This window comes from Marmota flaviventris, chromosome 13 (assembly GCF_047511675.1).
Source record: "Marmota flaviventris isolate mMarFla1 chromosome 13, mMarFla1.hap1, whole genome shotgun sequence".
NCBI classification, from domain to species: domain Eukaryota; kingdom Metazoa; phylum Chordata; class Mammalia; order Rodentia; family Sciuridae; genus Marmota; species Marmota flaviventris.
In genome coordinates this window covers 28,449,217-28,469,545 of record NC_092510.1, presented here as the reverse complement: position 1 = coordinate 28,469,545, position 20,329 = coordinate 28,449,217, and the positions used below count along the sequence as shown (strand labels likewise).

At 40.2% G+C, this 20,329-nt stretch overlaps 1 protein-coding gene across 2 annotated transcripts in view; it reads left to right on the top strand.

Moving 5' to 3' along the window:
- The window catches only part of Pcsk5 (proprotein convertase subtilisin/kexin type 5), a 434,410-nt gene that overhangs the window by 371,869 nt on the left and 42,212 nt on the right, over nt 1-20,329 (top strand). The window contains exons 25-28 of one of the 2 annotated variants that reach the window (XM_027940145.2): nt 10,071-10,113; nt 12,893-13,029; nt 14,105-14,305; nt 19,130-19,210. In XM_027940145.2, coding sequence (XP_027795946.2) covers nt 10,071-10,113; nt 12,893-13,029; nt 14,105-14,305; nt 19,130-19,210 — 462 coding nt within the window. The remainder of the gene's footprint in view (nt 1-10,070; nt 10,114-12,892; nt 13,030-14,104; nt 14,306-19,129; nt 19,211-20,329) is intronic. The other variant, XM_071600559.1, reaches the window with a different exon arrangement.

Below are 20,329 nucleotides of genomic sequence, written 5' to 3'. Positions count from 1 at the left end.
GAGCCACCTCCCCAGAACTTTTATTTTATATTTTGAGCCAGGGTCTTGCTAAATTGGTTAGGGCCTCATTAAGTTGCTGAGTCTGGCTTTGAACCTACATCCTCCTGCCTCAGCCTCCCGAGGAGTCACTGGAATTACAGGTGTGAACCACCACAACCAGTACCTGTATTCTTTTTGTCTCTACGAGCTAAAATTTTCATCTTTTCTTTGTCTCTGAGTTTCTAATTCTTTTTCTGCTATGCCTAACCTACTATTTAATCTATCCATTGAATTATAGATGCTGAATCTCATACCATTCTCTTATAAAAATTATATTTGGTTCTTTACCAAACTGTTTAATCCCTTAATATTTTTCAAGATACCTTTCTTTCTTTAAAACTATTAAAGATTTGGTATTTTTATATTCTTGTCAGATAATTTCAAGATCTGTAGTCTCTGTGCACCTGATTCTGCCATCTGTTATTTCTGCTAATTTTCTCTCGTAATGACTGATGTCTTTGTGTGGTTTATGTCTTTAAACCATGTCCATTTTCCTGGCAAAAAATGACATATGAGACTACTTTGAGGTCTAGGCTAAGGTTTTACTTATCTAGAAGGATTTTCATTTACTTCTATCAGTTGCTTTGGGGTACTACCTCCCTGGGACTACTTAAGTCGAGTTTTCCTCTAGAGATGTCCCAGAAAACACAGGTAACATTAAACCTACATTCCATTCCATTTATCATTACTTTCTTTTTGTTCTTCTTGGGTTTGGTTTGGTTTTAATCTGCCCCAAATCAAAATAAGACCAAGATGATTTTTTGTGTTCTCTTTCTCCAGCAAGTTTATTTTCCATTTATAAACTTGCACTAAAATTATAATGTTCCCATACAGTCCTGCATTTTACCTGGCAACCCCAAGTATACTAAGAATGCTCTGAATTTTTTTATTTAAATTTTTTTATTTATTAAGAAAGAGAAGTAAAAGCCCAATTAAGTGGGAAGAGAGAGGGAGAATCATGATTTGGTATTTTTGGGGCCCTGACCAAATATTTTGTCCGTGCACAGTGGTTTCTCTCTAATTGTCTTCTTTAATTACTGTCCTGTCACCAGACTGCAAATTCCTTGAAGGCAGGGTTCTCCTTTATTGCCTGCATATATTCCTGATAACAGCCAAAACAGGGTATGGAGTAAGCATGTGACCAGTTAAGTGTGTGTTTATTCCGCCAACTCCATTTCACAGCCAAGAGCTTCTCTTTTCTCATCCATGTATTGTACTCCAGCCCAGACCAGCCCAGGAACCATCTTGGTCTCCCTCCACTCCCCAACATCTTGTCATCTAATTTTGACTTCACTACTTTGGCTTCTCTCAAATCTTGAGTTTTCCATTACTGCAGCCACAGACTGAATTGATACCTGATCATTTCATCTCTCACATATTCCTTTAAAAAGTGTTCTTCGTGGGGCTGGTGCAATTCAGTGGCAGAGTGCTCGCCTCACATGTGGGAAGCAGAATCACATAAAAAATAAAATAAAGGTATTGTATCCATCTACAACTATTATATTATGTATGTGTTATAATAAATCCTGGTTTAGTTTAGCAGGATGTATAACTTTCCATGGGTAAATGAGCCATTTTTCACATAGCACAAGGATGGTAAATCAGATTACATTAGAACTTTTTTAAAATATAAAGCTTCCCATTACTTCTGAATTAGAAGATAAATCTCTTATTCAGATCAATAAGACCTTATTTGATCTGGTCCTGTCCATGACCCTGGCCTCATCTGTTATTCTCTTCCTTTTTCTCATCCTCACTAGCCGATTTGATGAACAGGTCTAGCTTTCCCTGGACTCAGACCAGTGTGCCCAATCCTCAGAACTTCACATGGCCTGACCAGGAAGGACAGTGCACGCCTCTAATCCCAGTGATGTGGAGGCAGAGACAGGAGGATTGTAAATTCAAGACCAGCCTCTGCAAGTTAGTGAGATCCTGCCTCAAAATAGAAGAATAAGAAGGGTGGGAATTAAGCTCCTCAGTGGTAGTGCATGCAGATATTCAATCCCCAACATGGCCAAAAGAATTTTTAAAAAAGGGGAGAAGAACAACTTCACATGGCCAGCTCCTTATTAACATTCTGATCTCTACTCAATGTTGATTCTTGAAACTCCCTTTCCCTAGCTAGTCCTGCAAAATGAGGACCTCTCTTCTCTACCATAGTCTCCTCACTCTCTGCCCTTAATCTGAATTTATTTATTTATTTTAGTTCCTGGAGCATCTGGTACTGGAGATGAAGGAAAACAAAAAGCAAAACCCTTCTTTTCAAGGAGCTTACATTTTAGAGCCGAATTCGTGCATTTTTTTTTCAAAGAAAGGGTTGTACTTTATTTACCTTCTAATAATTATCTTATTTTTAAAGTTGTGTTTTTCTCCCTAAAATGTAAGAAAAACATGTGTGAACATGCAGCTGTGGTGAGCCCTCCTTGTATAAATCAGGTGCATACATTCATTCATGCCTTCCACCTGCTACTACCCAGAGAAGCATGGGATCCACAAGCAGCTTGCCTATTATGATATCCCATCGTTGGAACCAGAGGACTTGGTAAAGTCCAGTGGAGGACTGAGCCTCTTTTAGCCAACATTTGTAAACAATGATTTCCATTATTTATTCAGATCCCTGCTACTACTATATCCCTCCAGGGGGCTGTGCCCCATTGTTAGCTGCGCCATTTTCATTACTGCCAGTTCAAATATTTATTCATTGTCCTTGGACACCAGTGAGGACAAAAAGATTGAAAAGCATCAACAACCTCCCCAACCAAATACTTTGTATCCCAGCACCATTGAGCCTTCCAGAAAAATCTTCTGCTTTGGCAAAGCTGTCAGAAGATCCATTTTGTATTTGAATGTTAATTATTTGAAGCAATTCTAAGTTCAAGGCCTATTTGAATTATGTACTTCTTAGTGCTATTTGGGGCTTATAATTAGTTGCACTCTTTGGGCATATAAATCTCTTACCCAATTCATTATCCTCAGATGGATTGAAGAATGTCAGCCACTCTCCTGAAAATTTGTGCAGTGTTGTTCAATAACTAAATACATATTTACTCTAGGAGAATATGCATCATGGACAATTTGCTTAATTATATCTCAAAGCAATCCAAGGATTGGTCGCTTGTAGAGGTGTTCGTGCCCTTAAAGGGAACAATGAAACATCTTAGTAGGTTGGATGTTCTGCTGGGGCTCCAGTTGGCTGCAGGTGCTGAGAAAGGGAATCGTCTAAGAGTGTTTGGCCTTAGTGATGGTCTCTGGTGTGGTTGGTGAGTTTGAGGCAGAGCCAATAATAACCCATTGCCTAGTCATCTGCCTCCTTTCCAGAATCCAACCAGAAAAACAATTCATTTTCAAAGTGAATTTTATCAGAAGAGTTTGTACAAACATCTGCCACTGTTTGAACCATACCCTTTGGAAAAACATCAGTCCTGTACTGATGATGTAGGGTTAGGAAGGGAAAGAGAAGAAAAAAGAAGAGCACTGGGAAGGGAGAAAAAATAAGGAGCATAACCAACAAAAAGTTCCCTTAGGGTGGATTTGTGGGAGTGCTGTTTCTAATCACATGGTCCCAAGGAAGCCTGAAACTCAGAGACAGAACATCTCCTTCTTTCCTTCCTTCCTTCCATTCCCCACCCCCCGCATCCTTTGTTGTTGTTGCTATTGAGACAGGGTCCTATTATGTTTCCCAAACTGGCCTCAAACTTCGCAGCTCAAGTGATTTCCTTGCCTCAACCTCCCCAGTGCCGAGACAACAGGCGCATGCCACTCCACCCCACCCCACCCACCTCTGGCTTCTTTCTTTTCTTAGTAACATTTTGTTCTAATTGATCCTGTAATGCACATCGATTAAGAAAACACAGAAATAAATAAATAAATACACACACACACATGCACACATAAATGGGAAAATTTAGAAACATAGATATGCACATGTAAATAGAATCAGAGATTAATATTTAATTTTTTCCCTTCTGATGTTTTACAAATATCTATGCATATGGATATATAGACTTATACATGCATATCAACACATATTCATAGCTGTGGATAATTCTTGTCCACATAACCTATAATGAAAAGTATTCCATGTCATTAAATACTCTTGAGAAAAAGATTTGCAATGCTATTCATTAGCTCATCTGATGTCAGTATACTATCTTTTTAAACATATTTTCAGTAGATAAAAATCTCAGGTTGTTTTTTGTTGAGACATGATTACTGGTTATTTTATGAAAAATGTGTTCTAAGGAATAAGTTTGCATACTAAATACATAGAGGGTTGTGGAAAGGTGAGGAAAGTGTAATTGAACCGTGTCATTTAAACACTTTCAATCATATCTATGTTTCCCACTTATTTTCTGACTAAAAAATGCTAGGTGAGCTAGTTAATTAAATCAAATAGTGTATAAATAAGGAAAAGCTGGAAGCCAAGTGCAGAGGACTCCTTACATACATTCTCATGAGTGACACTATCAAGGGGCCATTTCTTCCATGTATGACATGTTTTTGCAAGGTTAAATATGGCCTTTGTCAGGTATGGTCTGAGTCACTGGTTTCTAGAGATAGATGTGCCAAGGCTGCAGAAAAAAATAGAATGTATGTTCATTTTTTAAAGTTATCCTCTTAAATTTTCTGTGTTTACACACATCTTTAATACATGTAAAATAGTCATGCACTCATGCATAATTGTTTTAGCCAGCTTTTTTGCTGCTGCCACCAAAAAACTTGACAAGAGCAATTAGAGGAGGAAATGTTAATTTGGGGGGCTCACAGTTTCAGAGGCCTCAATCCCTACATGGCCAGCTCCATTGCTCCAGGACTGAGGTGAAGCATAACATCATAGCGGAAGAATGTGGTGGAGGAAAGTGGGTCAGGAAATGGCCAACAAGAAGGAGAGAGAGAGAGCTCACACTCTCCTCACCAGGACAAAATATAAACCCCAAAGGCATGCCCCCAATGACTCAAGTCCTACAGCCATGCCCTACCTGCTTACAGTTACCACCTGGTTAATCCCTATGAATGCACTGATTAAATTAAGGTTCTCATAACCAAATCATTTCACCTCTAAACTTTCTTGCATTGTCTCACACATGAGCTTTTGGGGGACACCACATATCTAAACATAACAATAATGAATAACAGTAATTAATAACAAATAATCTATGCACACATATGTGCATTATAGGTACGTGGTAACTTTTTAAGCCATGGGGTTGATAGATTTTTTAAAAATTATGGAGATTGAGGCTTTGGATTTCTTTTCTTTTCTCCATATTTTTATTGATGCATTATAACTAAATATAATGGTAGGATTCATTGTTATATATTCATACATGCACATGATATAACCATATAATAATTGGCTCATATAATTCCCCAGGATTCCCCCTTTCTAGTCCCACTCCCTCTCCCTAATTGAGTTTCTTCTGTCTTTCCTTTTTTCATCTTCCTTTGATTTTCATGGATTTCTCTTATTGAAGATCTTGGTGTGAGATTAAGGCTAGAAATCTATGAAGTATGACTTGAGCCTGACTTTGACTTAATACTTTGCCTAAAGGTGGGGGACATTAGCCAGGAAGACTCTTGGGAAGGTAAACAGAGTGCTGAGTTTGGCAGAACCCAGATAACTGGACCAGGGAAGTTGACTGAGCCAAAAGATAACAATTATCTAGGAAAAGTAAACATGCAGGTTATGGTTTAATTATATTTAAGTTTAATGGAATACTTACAGATGTGACCTGAGTTAATCTAGAAGAACTCAAGAATTCTAGAATACTGGACAAAAGACTGAAAGTGGTGAGAACTAAAGATTCTCCTGAAAGCACAAATTTAACATGTTCATTTTGCATCATCTTAGAGTAACCTCCCAAATAGGTCTGTGCAGTATGGGACAGATAGTTTTAATTTATTTATTTATTTTGTGGTGCTGGGGTTGAACTCTGGACCTCATATATGCTAGGCAAGCACTGTGCCACTGAGCCACATCCTCAGCCCCCAGATAAATTTTAATAGAAGTCTTAGAGGACTGGTTAGCTTTGGGTATGAATGAAAGCCCTGGAAGCTTAAAATTAATAGCCAGAGGCAAGGTAGGAACATCCTGAAATCAAATTGATCCTACCACTTTGCAGAGTCAGTTCTGCCTACATGATATCTAAACTATGGCTAATTCTGACATATGTGGATATTCTATGAGAAATTTTTTTTTTTTTTTTTGGTATAGGGGATTGACCCCAAGGGCACCTAACCACTGACCCCAGCCCTTTTTTCCTTTTTATGTTTTATTTTAAAACAGGGTCTCATTGAGGTGCTTAGGGCCTTACTAAGTTGCTGAGGCTGGCTTTGAACACGCAATCCTCCCGCTTCAGCCTCCTGAGACACTGGGATTTTAGGTGTGCCCCACCATGCCTGGTGAGAGAAAAGGCTATTAAGAAACTAAGTTTCTTCTGTCTTTCCTAAATGAGAAATAAGCATGCAAGAACAATAAAATTATAAAAAGCAAGTTAGAGGAATTTTCCCTTGTAAGTATCTTTCATTGCAGGACCCAAAGTTTATGTAAACTATAAAAATAAATCCTTTTCTGAACATTTTAAACTGTTTCATTCAATCTCAAATTTAAAATATCCCCCTTCCATTACACTGTATAGGTAACATGCACATAACTCCTCTGTGGCCCTGGTTCATCCAGATTCATTGGTGAAGGCTATGGGGACCACTAAGAACAAAATAAAATGGCAGAGTATAAGTTGACTGCTGAAGGTGAAGTTGAGAGCTGGAGTGGATGTGTCTTTGGGGACAGTGAGCTCAGTTTCCATACTACTGATCCCTAAGGACACAGTGGAAAGGTGACACAGAAGATGATGTAAAGCTCTCAAGAGTGGACACTGTAATCCTGCCCACCTTGCCCCTGTCTCATAAAAAGTACATGATAGGAATGAGTTTTCTGAAGAACAGAAGACTGTACCCCACTCTTGAAAGGCATCTGCCGACACATCCTTCTTAGCAGAGATGCGGCAGCTGCAGGCCAACAACTGTTCCAGAAGGCTTTTTTCCAAATGTGTGAGGCTCTCTAAATTCTGATCAAATCTCTCTAAATTCGATCAAAATATGCTCTCTCAACCCAAAGATTCAACAAGATCAAATAACCAGAGCTATTTAAACATCCGACTTTGGATAACACCTTCCAAGACAGTTAATAAATCTAGCTTGTTTATATGCCCTTTCCCCCTCCCCACCCCCTCACACATACTAGAAGCCAGGAAAATTTGTCTTTCTCCTTAAGCCCCTTTCCTTACCATCCATATGCCAAGTTGACTCAGAGTCAACTTCTAGGTTTGGGATTGTTACCATCTTCCTTAATCCCATAACAGCTGCCTCTCAGTGGTCAAGCTAAATCCATTTAGCTTATGTCTGACTTGTAGATCTTCTGGGGTGGAAAAAAATTTTTTTTAAATAATTCTCATTCTTTAGAACAACTGGTAATAATGAGAAAAACTAATGGGCATCCGTTAGCTGTTAGAAGACACAGCTCCTCTCCTATGCATAATTCATATATGCAAACTGTTGTTAAGGTACCAAATTCACTGTGCAACTGGGCTGGAAAAGTCCCTGAACTCAAGATTACATTGGTATGCACATTTCTGAGTCTTGGTTCTGTTTAACATTTTCATCAGTGACCTGCTTAAAGGAGCAGAGAGCAAGCTCATTAAGTTCCTAGATGGGAGGGATGACCAGAACATTAGAGAACAGGATTAGAATTTCCCCAGCCTTTGCCAAATTAGCAAAACTGTCAGAGCCGAATATGTTCATCAGGGACAGGCAGAGAAAAAGAGAAAAGTAAACTGCCCAAATGCAAGCTGAGCAGCAGCAAGTTACTTAGAAGAAGAACTGAAAAGAATATAGATGCAAAAATAGGCTCAGGGTGGGAAATGAACCAGCCCTGTGGAGGCTGGTGTTCATTAGAACCTCTGTACACCCTTAAAATGGATTCACATCATCAATCCACAGATGGCAGAAGCGTAAAGCCCTCCCAGATTTCTAAGAATGTCAGGGAGCTTTTCTTTCTCATGAGTACCTTCAGCTTCTTGGTTCTACTTAATTACCCTGGTTTTTGGTTCATTTCACTGTCCTATTTTAGTCACCTTGTTATGAACCATGTTGACACAGACATTAAAATCCATTTTCTTCCCAAGAACAAAAATCATGGCCTCCTGTTGAAGGGCCTTTGTATCACCTTGGTTGTCTTGGCTCTTGTTCAACCCTTCTAACTAAATTTCTACCCCAAGTAACTTAACAAGGTATTTTCCTAAATATAGATAGTTCTCTGCCTAAGAGGAGCTCTGGGACCATCCGTCTGGTAAGTCAACCATGGCAGGTGTCACCTAACAGGTGAGCTTGACAAAGTCAGCAAGCTTTTTTTGTGAAGTGGCAAATAGTAGATATTTCAGGTCTTTGTTGCAACCATGCAGTTCTGATGCTATACCATGAAAGCATTCATACATCATACATCATAAATGAATGTCCAAAGCTGCATTCAGTTCCAGGGTGGGCCATAGTTTCCTAACTCCTGTTAGACTGAATTTTGGAATCTTTGACTGTCAGAGAGACTTAACAAACTTCTTGTCCAATGAGCTATTTTACACCTGCAGAAACCACGTCCTAAGAAATAAGAGTGGTATTTAAGCATGCTTGTGAGACAGTTAAATCTGAGTTAAAACTTCAAACTAGAAACATGTGTCCAATCCCCAGGCCAGTGCCCTTTCCATCACTAGGCTATTTCCAGAAGGTTCTAAGGATACCTGCTTAAAGTGGCAGAGCCTCTCTTAGCAATCTTCTCACTATAATTTTGAGCGTGATACATGTACAGTAGGCAGTAGTGACATCTTGCAGCATTCTGAGGTTGATCCAAGATGAGTGTGTGACTAAAGACTGGGTGAACCACTCTATACACCTCCCCAAAAAGGGCAGGATTTGAGAAAACCAGGACACAGACCAGACAAGATTAGAGAGTATGTGTGAAGTTCCAAAGACTTAGTTTTATTAGTTTAAAGTTAAATGTGATGTGAAATCTCCACATACCAAGAGGAATGGTTTAAGGAGCAGTTGGTGTTCATCTCCTATTACAATGGAAAGAGCAGGACTAGGGTGAGGCCAGATCATAGAAAAAAAAAAAAAAAACCAGCCAGAGGAAACTGGGGACCAGAGAAAGTGACAGGATTTCCTTAATAATCAGATCTGAGAGTGACAATGTTGGGGATGGGCAGACAGACTGAGATGGTGATTCTCAAAATCCTGTCTCTCTCTTTTAAGTCCCCTGAGAGCTGCAAGAGTGAACCCTTCTCCAAGCCAACAGGGACACATTGAGTCATTACACTTAATGAGAACAGGACAGTTTCTTTAGAAGGTTGTCAAGCGCAGAACACAAAGTGAGTGCTTGTATTGGGAAAAATAACTGTCCCAATTTCAAAGGACCTTCTCAAATGACACTCCCTCCCATTGGCAGGCATTTAGGGAAATTCATGGGAAACCCACAGTTCTGGGTCAGATGCTTGTAATCCTTATTTGGATTTTTGGGTAGATATGACTGATGCTGTTACCCCAACAGGGGCATGAAGGTTTTTTGTTGTTGTTGTTGTTGTTGTTTTCAGTGCTGGAAATCAAACCCAGTGCCTCACACATGCTAGGCAAGAACTCTACCACTCATCTACACACCCAGCCCCATGGCCAGAAGATTCTGAATGTGGATGGGGGTTGATCTAATTTGAAGACCCAGTAGCTTGGCCCTATTCCTCCTTGAAAGTCAGGCCAAGTGTTTATGAGAACTCTTATTTTATTACTTTGATAGAGATAATTCCTAGTTTACTTCTTGTTACTCATTAGAAATGGTGCAATCTGTTCAAATATCATTTCTGGACAATGCTGTTCATAAAACCATACCAGAAGATTATTTATCTCACACCACCACATTTCCAAAATTCATTTTTTCCAATAACAAAAATGCGGTTGATGGTAATTATTCATTATTATAATTTTTTTTCCAGATGATCCAGGAACCTGTACCTCATGTGCTGCAGGGTATTACATGTAAGTCTGGCCTTCTTTTTTTTCATGACACTAACTTTTCTGCAGTTTCAGCATTACTGACTTAATCCTAAATCCAGTGATTAAAGCACAGAGGCCCTGAAGCCTGAAGCAACTCTGTCCTGTGGGCTATTAATGAGCAATTCTTGGATTTAGCAATAAAAGCCCAGCTGCTTTCTTGACTCAAAAGGAGGCCTTCTTTTTCTGGATGTCATCCAGCCTGACACTGGTGTCTAGGAATCTCGCCATGGGTGACCAAGATTCAGACCTTGCTGTTTATGGACAGACCTTAAGCATATACCAACCCCAAGGAGGCTGTTTCCAAACGTCTGCATGAAGACCCTGTCCCTAACTGGAGTTGAATGCTCCAGGGGAAACCAGGTTCCGTCTTAGCTCTGTATCATCCCATGTGTAATGAGAGACGCAGAACACTCATTTAAACGAAACACAGAAAATCATCAACCTCAATGTTCTTTAATCAAAACCTACAAAAACGAAGATAGTGTGTTTCTATGTCACCTCCTTTCCTATCTTAGTCTCCCTTCCAGCTTATATTGTTGCCTCTCCTGAAAGACAAATCAAGAAAAGGAAAGAGACGAAAGGGGCAGGAAGGCCCAGGCTGATGCCAGGCCCACAGTCCATCCCTCACTGGAGGAGTTGTGTGGTATATAAACCCTCCTGTCCATTCCTTCTATGCATCCTTCATAAAGATCATCAGGGACACTGGATCAATGTTTATCTCTGAGAAAAAGGGAAGCTCAGGAAGGTGCTGGGTCATCTCATATTACACCCAAGCTAGTGGCCAGGCTCTATCAGGTCATCTCAGCACTGGTGGGTCACTTTCTTCTGTTACCACATTGCCTGTGGGTTCACCAGATTCTAGGAACTCCAATTGCGGTTGTAGGTCAGGAGATGGTGAAAGGAGTGAAGATAATGGGACAACAACTGAAACATAGTTTTAAAAGATGAGTTAACTTTCTCATTTTACTAAGTATCCTTTAACTAAAATTTGGGATCAGAGTGTTTCATATTTCAGATTATTTTCCAGATTTTGGAATATCAAATTCAAACACAGAATTCATTATGTTTCATATACACCTTATACGCATAGCCTGAAGGTAATTTTATGTAGTATGTTTAATAATTTTGTGCATGAGACAAAGTTTCATGGTGTGAAATTTTCTTCCATGCTCAAGAAGCTATGAAGCTGGGCGTGTTTTGCCTTTTGGAATTTTGCGTTAGAGATACTCAGCCTATTCTTAGTGGTGTGGTTTTAATCCAACATTTCCAGAATGACGTTTCCTCTACATTGTCAGGGTCTCTGCACCTCTGACCCACTGATTTAAATTATTGTTTCATTTAAACAGGGAAGGAGGGGTGCAGAAGAGGCCTCAGGTTTGACTATTATAAGATAGACCAGATGACATTTAATGAGCAGAATGTAAATGGTCAGCATGTTCGTAGTCGACATTTAGGCAGCATATGGCTTTCCACAGGATCCCGAAGCAGAATGAATGGCAGAAATGCAAGTGTTCCCTGGTGAGGTCACATGGTGGGGACACAAAATGTTCTTTGAAGAACTGGACAAGGAAAGCTTAGACTTAAAGTTAGAAAACATAGGGACATGCAGCAGTGGGCAAGGAATTCCCAGTCCTTCTTATCACTCCCCATCACTCCAATCTCACACTACCCTGCCTACTTCTGCATTTTGATACCTGAATGCACCTCACCACCACCACCTGCACCTGTCACCTCCCCAACCTGGAGTGTTATCTGTGAAACTTGGGAGCCAGCCTTGTCAGTGTCACTGGCTCACTAATGAGCATGGTTCATAAAACACTTCAAGAAAGAAGTGCACTGAAATAACATGCTCTAATACCACCAAGCTAAAACACACATATTCATTTCAAGAAACACACATTTATAAACTCTGAGAATATTTAGTACTTGTGAATAAAGCTGAAGAGATGTAGTACATTAGAAATGGCTAAGGAAGAAATGCAAAGGCTTCCTGATGATGCTTTGATATTCACCAAAGGACAAGACTCAACTTCATTCTACTCTTCCTTCAAATTCCTTCCACAATTCAGTAGAGTCGGAATTACAACATTTTGCTGTACAATGAAAATAATAGATAATATATGTAAAAATTCATATATGCATATATACACACATGTATATTATATATGTATGTATAAGATTAAGTTATTAATAATCACTGTTCTTAATAATCTAGTTACAGACATTCTGGTAAACTACTTGAGCTCAACACTGAGCTGTCTCAGGTCTTTTAAGTGCCAACTGCTGCCTGGTAAATCACATAAGCTATCTGTCTGGTCCCAACTTTAACTAGATTTTGAGCACCAGATCTTGAACTTCTAGAACTTCTAGTTCCCTTATCTAGAAATTTAAAATAAGTAATATTTACTATATGGGATTTGTGCAACAATTCAAATGACTTGATATGTGAACATACTACATAAACAAACATCAGTACCCCATTCCTTCTCCCCAGCCTCCTCTCAGATGCCCTGACATAGCCCTCAGAAGTCCAGAAGTAGGTAGTGAATTGGTTTGACAGGGAAAATCACACCAAGAAATCCAGTTTCCTCCCCTGAAATCCAATTATCTACTTCTGTTACAAATGCTGCATAAAATAAAATGCTTATTTGAGACACTGAAAAAAAATGCTGCATAGAAATGTATGAGGAGATTAAATTGTGGCAGTTAAAAGAAAAATATCAGCACATGTCATGGAAGAAACTACATCCTCTTCCCCTAGGTTTGAGCACCATTGTTATAAAACCTGTCCTGAGAAGACCTACAGTGAAGAATTGGAATGCAAAGCATGTGATACTAACTGTGGCAACTGTGACCAGAATGAGTGTTACTGGTGTGAAGAGGGCTTCTTTCTCTTGGGTAAGTAAAAATATGGCATCATACAAAGAGAGCTCTGCAGCTCTACCCAGGCAGTGCAATAGGAGCACTCCTGTGATGGGTTTGAGAGTCCTCATATGCTGGTCCAAGAAGGAATTTTAATTTGATTTGAAAACAAACATTAGCACTTCCTTCTGCATTTATTTCTAACGCACAGTTCATATTTCACTAATTCATCTCAACTCTCCAAGCTGATGGAAACAAGAGTGAGTTGGGTAGGAAAGGGGAGAGGGGACCTAAAGATGAAAGTTTTGGCATTGAAGTCACCTGGAATATTTAGAACCATGATGCTTTTCTTGATAATTAATCCATATTATACATTCCTCTACCCATTAAGAGTTGAACAAGATCCTTTATCTTAAATTCATTGACTTGATGGAAATGGATAGTTGGGAAAGAAATATACTGTGAGTCTTCCAACTGAAGAACGAATAGCCCAGTGTTTTCAAATATTTGGGGAGAGGGAGTGAGGCAGATAGTCCACAATGAACTTCCATGGTTATCTCAACAGAGATTCATTTTCTTTGTAGTGTTTCAAGATATCAAGAATGTTGTGGTGTTCATTCAAAGCTCCTAACCCTTTAAGCTGATGGCCAGTTTAAATTCGCAGTAGAAAAAGGACTTAGTGTCATATTATTAAAATACATTCTTTGATTAAAATATGCTAAAGCCATCTTAGTTTCTTTAAAATCAAGTGCAATTAAAAAAAAAATGTTTCTGAGCCAGGAGTGGTGGTGCAAGCCTGTCAATCTAGCAGCTGGGAAGGCTGAGGCAGGAGGATCCCAAGTTCAAAGTCAGCCTCAGCAACTTAGTGAGGTCCCAAGCAATTTAGCAAGACCCTGTCTTTAAATAAAATATTAAAAAGGGGCTGGGGATGTGACTTGGTGCTTAAGCTTCCCTGGGTTCAATTCCAGGTACGACATTTAAAAAAAAAAAAATGTTCCTGAGAATCGCTTTATAACTTGGCCTCACCTAGTGCTTCAAGCTAGGCCGGCAAGCGCCCCACCTTCATAAGTCCTGTGAGTCTTCCAACTGTCCTCCTCATGTTCTTACGAAGGTGGTAGCTGTGTGAGGGAATGTGGTCCTGGCTTTTATGGAGACCAGGGAACAGGAGAATGCGAGCCCTGCCACCCATCCTGTGAAGCCTGCACCGGCGTTGGCGATGACGAATGTAGCAGGTGCGGGGAAGGACAGCAGCTGCGGCGCGGCACGTGCGTCTGGCCCGCCAACAACCAGGTGGAAGGCAAGTTCTGGAACGGTATGTGCCTCCCAAAGAGAAATCGCAGGGGCCTAGCCACCTACGCTGTACCCCTTCCTCTTTAACCCCTATTTCTGAGTTATCCAAGAGAGGAAGGCTGTGCAGAGAAATGAGAGTGGCGTGAAACTGGAGCGGGTTTCCCAGGTCTCAGGTCGCTAGCAGTGGGAGAGGGTAGGAAACGGTGATTGGCATTTGGCCGGCAGGGGGAGCCCAAGGTGCAATTTATGAACGGTCCGGTCTTAAAGTTTCCACCTGGGTGAAGAAGACCCAAGAACCTGTAAAGAAAGTCACAAAGGGAAATGACCATTTTCTTAGCTTTTCAGAATAGGGGTTGGAGGTGTGGTTCAGTGATAGAGCACTTGCCCAGAAGGTGCAAATCCTGGGTTTGATCCGCAACAATATAAGAAAAACAATAAATTTTCAGAATGGCTTCTGTCACATTTATCTTTACATCATGCTAAAGGAAACCTTCACCCATTGGAAACTTTGCCAGTTAAACCTAACATACTGGAACTTAGACTAAAACATATGATCTTGCTGTAGGAATTAAAATTTGTCATTAATCAACTGGGCTTATTGGCATGCACCTGTAGTCCTAGCTACTCCAGGAAATACCAGGAAATAGGAACATCACTTGAGCTCAGGAGTTAAGGAGAGGAGAAGGAAAAGGAGAGCAGGAGGAAGAGGAAGATGAGGGAAAAGGGAGGAGAAGTAGGAGGAGGAGGAGGGAGAAGAAGGAGGAGGAAAGGAAGGAAGAAGGAAGAGAGAGAAAAGGGGAGGGGATGGGGAAGGCATGAGTCCTATCAGGACAAACTTGGCCTGGTTTCACAGGCCTGTAATTCCTGAGGCAGGAAGATTGCAAGTCTGAGGCCAGCCTGGGCAACTTAGTGAAGCCCTATCTCAAAAATTTAAAATTAAACAAATAAAAAGGGCTGGGGCTATTGCTCAGTGATGGAGTGCCCCTGGGTTCAATCCCCAGTATGGAGGAAAAAATCAAAAAGCAAACAAGGAAAAGAATCTGCCATCATTAGTGCTCACCTTTTAAAAGTTGCCCTCCCCAATTGTAGATGGGGAAAGCGAGGGGCACAGGGAGCAGGGAAGAAGACTGTGGGAGCTTGGACTTGAATACCAAAGACTTGCCACTATGTATTCCTCCCTGAATCTTTAGAATTGGCCTCCTCACATTTATGCCTTCATTATAGACTTCCTTGTAAGGAAATTGCATGCCTTCAGAGACCTCTGTGTGTTCAAGGTGGTTAAAAAAACAAAAACAAAAACAAAAAATTATCTTCCTGCTGGAAAAATCAGACTGACATTCTATGCAGCAATACTGGTGAAAACAAGAGGTGCTCTCCCTTTGATTTGGAGGCAAAGATCTGGTGAGGGGCCACCACAGTGCACAGGCAATGGCGGCTCAATGAGGCCGCACAGGATGAAGCTTCAAAGGGGACAAGAGAGAGGTCTCGTGCTGGTTTCAGAGGGAGCCTGTCCATGGCTGCAGTCTGCTATGACAGTTTTGCACATGTGACTTAAAGGAAGAGAACATCCCAAACCTAGCAGCCGCAGAGCACACGGGGCCGATTTCAGAGATAGAGCTGGGAGAAAATTATTCAATCCAGATTGGGATATCTTCCGTGAATTATAGCTGAACCAAAATGCTGAAAACGAGTTTGTCTGGCATTCAGGCATTTAAGAGGCAGCGCAAGCCAAGAGGGAAATAGTCTGGTGCTGTGTTTCTCGCTAAGAACATCTGTATTTTATCTGGCGTCCAGATGATGAAAAGGTCCGGGGAGCCAAGAGTCAGAGCGGACTTGATTCCCCAAATGATTACACGTCTCTTCAACTGGACTACGCATTTTGCAAGCAAAAATCAGACTTTGATTGTTCCCCTTTGTCAAAGCACCACACCCACCCCTCTACTTTTTCTGCCATCACAATGTAATGTTTTTGAAGAGAGGAAGGATTTATTCCATTTGGGGGTTTCACACTAATAAGGGATTCGGGAAGCAGATGAGAATGTTTCTCATGGCTGGACAAAAGCTATAAAGTCAATGACATAGCTGCACTTTTCCATTTCTATGATCTATGAAATGAGACATGCAGAGCATTAACAAAGAGGGAAAAAAATTATTCACTAAGCAAGGTAAGGCCACAGCTCAGCTTCCCCAGCTTAGTTTAAGCACTGAAATGGATAGTAAATGGGAAATGCATTCCATAAAGCCTTGGGAGTATTTGAGCCAATGTCTACATCTTTCTCCTGCCGTCTTCTTAAAAAACAAGGGCAAGAGTGTAACAGGAGAGTAGAGGTTTCCAGAGAGATCGAGTACTAATTAGCCACACCTTTCAGATGATGGAAAGCAGATTGCAGTCATTCTGGGTCAATTTAGAGGAAGCCCAGACGAATTACAGAGTGTTTGTGAGAGACTGGAGCTGCCTAGGTGGTACCAAGATTTTTACTAGTTTTTGTTTAAATATATTTGTTTACATTCAGGTAGGAAAGATAAGGTAGCATGAACTTCAGTCCATTCCTTCTCCCACGCTGCTCCCCAGTGGAAACAATAAGATCATGTTCACATCCAAAGATCACAACCTACTCCATGAGCACAGGTCACTGTGTGCTGAGAAAATACCCTGAAATAAAAATCCAACTGGAATTCCCTGAACTCCTTTGTTAATACCACAACTAACCAGAATGAGATCAGCAGTGAGGAGAGATACATTATTCTTTGTCAAGTACCAAAAGAGCAGGGAGAGATTGGACCCTAGTTCAAGGATGAAAATGCTCCATATATTTAATTTATGACTGGCAAGTCCTCGAACCAAGATCAAAGAATCTCCAAAGATGGCTGTTCTACTCTGTTCAAGCCATCCATGTCACTGCACACCCACAAATCATCCCCAGACCCTCTGATCCACTCACTAATGCATTGTGAAGATTATTTAGTCAAGTGTCCCTAAATGGCAGGAATAAAACCAGTCTTAAACAGGCTGTGAATGGCTTCAGCAGTGACTTAGGCATCATACAAAACCAGTGCTGGTAGAAATGTTCAAGTGCAGCAGACCCCTGGCTTCGAAAGAAGATGGTGGCCTCAGATGGTTTCCTAAAGCCATCCCTCTGTTACTGTTAAAGCATTTGGATTTTCTTAAGTGGGTCCCCCACCCTGGTTATGCTGGGAAGTCCTAGGAGTAATTCCCGAAAATTTCCCTACCCACCTACTTCCATCATTGATGAAAACCATGTTGTAGCTGGCTCTAATTACATATTCTGATGAGAGTCTAATCTACAAAGTGCAGACATGGTGAATTAACTTTTTATCTTTGACCACATCCTAACAGTTTATCACTAGCCTGTCTTGATCTTAATTCCTAAGCTTGGGGAAAGACTGGAATTCCAGAGTCAGTCACAAATACTGAAAGCCCAAGCTCACATGGGGGGAAAAATCAAGATCAATTGTGGGGCAATGTGTTGCATTACAGTAACTGAAACTTAGCACACTTTAAGATACCATAGAAATCTGACTTTAGAAAGACCTATGTATACAGGTAGTGCCTCACTTAACTTATAAAGGAGGACACCAGTTTTAATTAACCAACCAGAATGCTGTGTGCAGAAAACACATGTCACTGGTAAGTAATTGAACATGTGGCCCATGGGTATAAAGAAACCACTTTCATTGGCTTATACTGATCATGAAACATCCAGAAATTTCCTAAGTATATTGTTAATCCATTGACAGCTTGAAATCTACATGTTGGGAGTATTTACCCATAGAAATTGGCCACAAAATAAATCAAGCTTATTGTTTTCTAGAGAGCTGTTTACCCAGCACACCATTGCTTTGGCCTCTCTCAAACTACATTAATATTTAAATTAATTATTGAAAAACCTCTCTAGAGAGATGGGCTTTATAGTCAGGCAGACCTAGGGGCTGGGGTTGCAGGTTAGTGGTACAGTGCTTGCCTAGCATACCCAAAGCCCTGGGTTCAATCTCCAGCAACTAACTAACTAACAACAACAACTCCAGAGTTAGGCAGACCTGAATTCAAATCCTGGCTCTGTTATTTCCTAGCAGTGTGACCTTAAGCAAGTTACTCATCCTCTCCGAGCCTCAGTTTCCTCATCTATAAAATGAGAGCATGAAGCCCCTTCACCCAGTCATTTTAAGAATTAAATGACAGAATACATATGAATCTTCCAGAACATACATGACATTTTAAAAGTTAGTCTATTCCCTAATGCTTGAAAGCACGAATTCACTTTCAAAGCAGCATCACTTAGCTCATAAAAGAAAGCAATTTGGGGGTCTAAAGAATAATACAATTCTGGGAACAGTAGTCACAGAAAGAAGGCAGCAAATGATGATCAAGATGCCTATATGCCACGCAGAAGTCCTGAAGTAACCAAGCATGCACCTCACTATGATGTTCATAGCAGCTTTATTTAAGATAAACAGCAACAACAACAACAACACAAATAGGGTACCAATCTAAAAATGCAGCAAAAAATAAATAAATAAATGACAGCTCATACAAATAAATATTCATGCCCCCCAATGATATTTAAAAGAATTTTAATGATAAGAGAAAATACCTATAAGATTTATAATGTTAAATGCAATGCACAGTGTCAGTATTAAATACCCAGAAGATGTAAATCATCACACATCTAAACGTATATGTAATTACACTCACACATTCCATATAAAGATGGGAAATCGAAGCGCCAAAGTGTATCCAGCAGACATTTCTGGGCAGTGGGGCTATAGGTGAAGTTTATCTCCTTCATTTGCATTAAAAAGCACTTTATTTTTTTTAATAAAAAAGAAGCTGTGCCCACTGCAAATCCATCTTTGGTGAAGAGCCTGCTGCAAGAGCGACGAAGGTGGAAGGTTCAAATCAAAAGAGGTAACAGGGAAATAGGGAGGAGAAACAGACAGAGAAGAGACAAAAGAGGTTGGGCAAAAGCCAACCCAAGAAGCTGGGAGGCCAGGGGAGTGGGGTGCAGAAGTTCTGAAAGAGAAAGGAAGAGCCAAGGGACTGGGATAGCTAATGCTGGAAAAAAAAATATGTCCATATGGGGGAATGCTATGGAGAGATCAGGAAGAATGAGGAGGCTTTTTTGTACCAAGAAAGAATGCTCTCTGAAATATTTTAAGTTTAAAGAAAGAGAGGCAAGGTGACCAACTGTATGAATAGACACTGTTGGTATTTAAAAGGTTGCAGAAAGGGTTGGGAGGGAGATTTCACAGGACATGACTTCCCTCTCTCATGAACAAGGTGATTATAGCTTATTTAATAAAAATAAAATAAAATAAATAAGTCCTGTCTTTATATAGTTTAGCTATAGTCACTTCTGAAAGATGAGTACCATACTTTTTGGTCAAAGAGAAATTTTTTCTTCTTTCTTTTCCTTTATTAAGTCCTGTCCAGTCTAGAATTTCTGGAGAGGGATAAAAAGGGAAAATATGATCAAGGTCAAAATTATTTAGATTAAGTCACCAATTTTTTATGATAACTCTAGCTGGGAATGATTTTGCTGCCTAATTGCTGTGAACTGCTTGTTCAGAGTCCCCTCTGGTGGGCACATGGGGACACTGCAGAATTCCATATCAACTTGATGCAGTAAAATATCAAATTGCTAGAATGTGAATATATGTAATTATAAATACAACTGTATGTGTGGACAGACATTAAATTTTACACAAATATGAAAAATATTGAAATTTATATCTTTTAAAATATACTGTCTTAGCATAAAAATGAGAACACCAAAAAAATCAGCCTGTGATCTGGACACATGACGGTGAAGACTTTAAGGGCACTCCCTATCTGACGAGCATTCTGGGCTATCATTGAACAACATGTCTCAAACCCTCTTGACTCATCTTTCTGCAACTTCTTTCATAGGCTGAGTGATATTGTCTGGTGAAAAGTCTTTCAGGGACAGAACTGGTCCTGTTGAGAGCTATGTGGACCTCTTTTGTGACAGTCCCATGGCAAATGTGGCTCTGCATGGGCTAATTA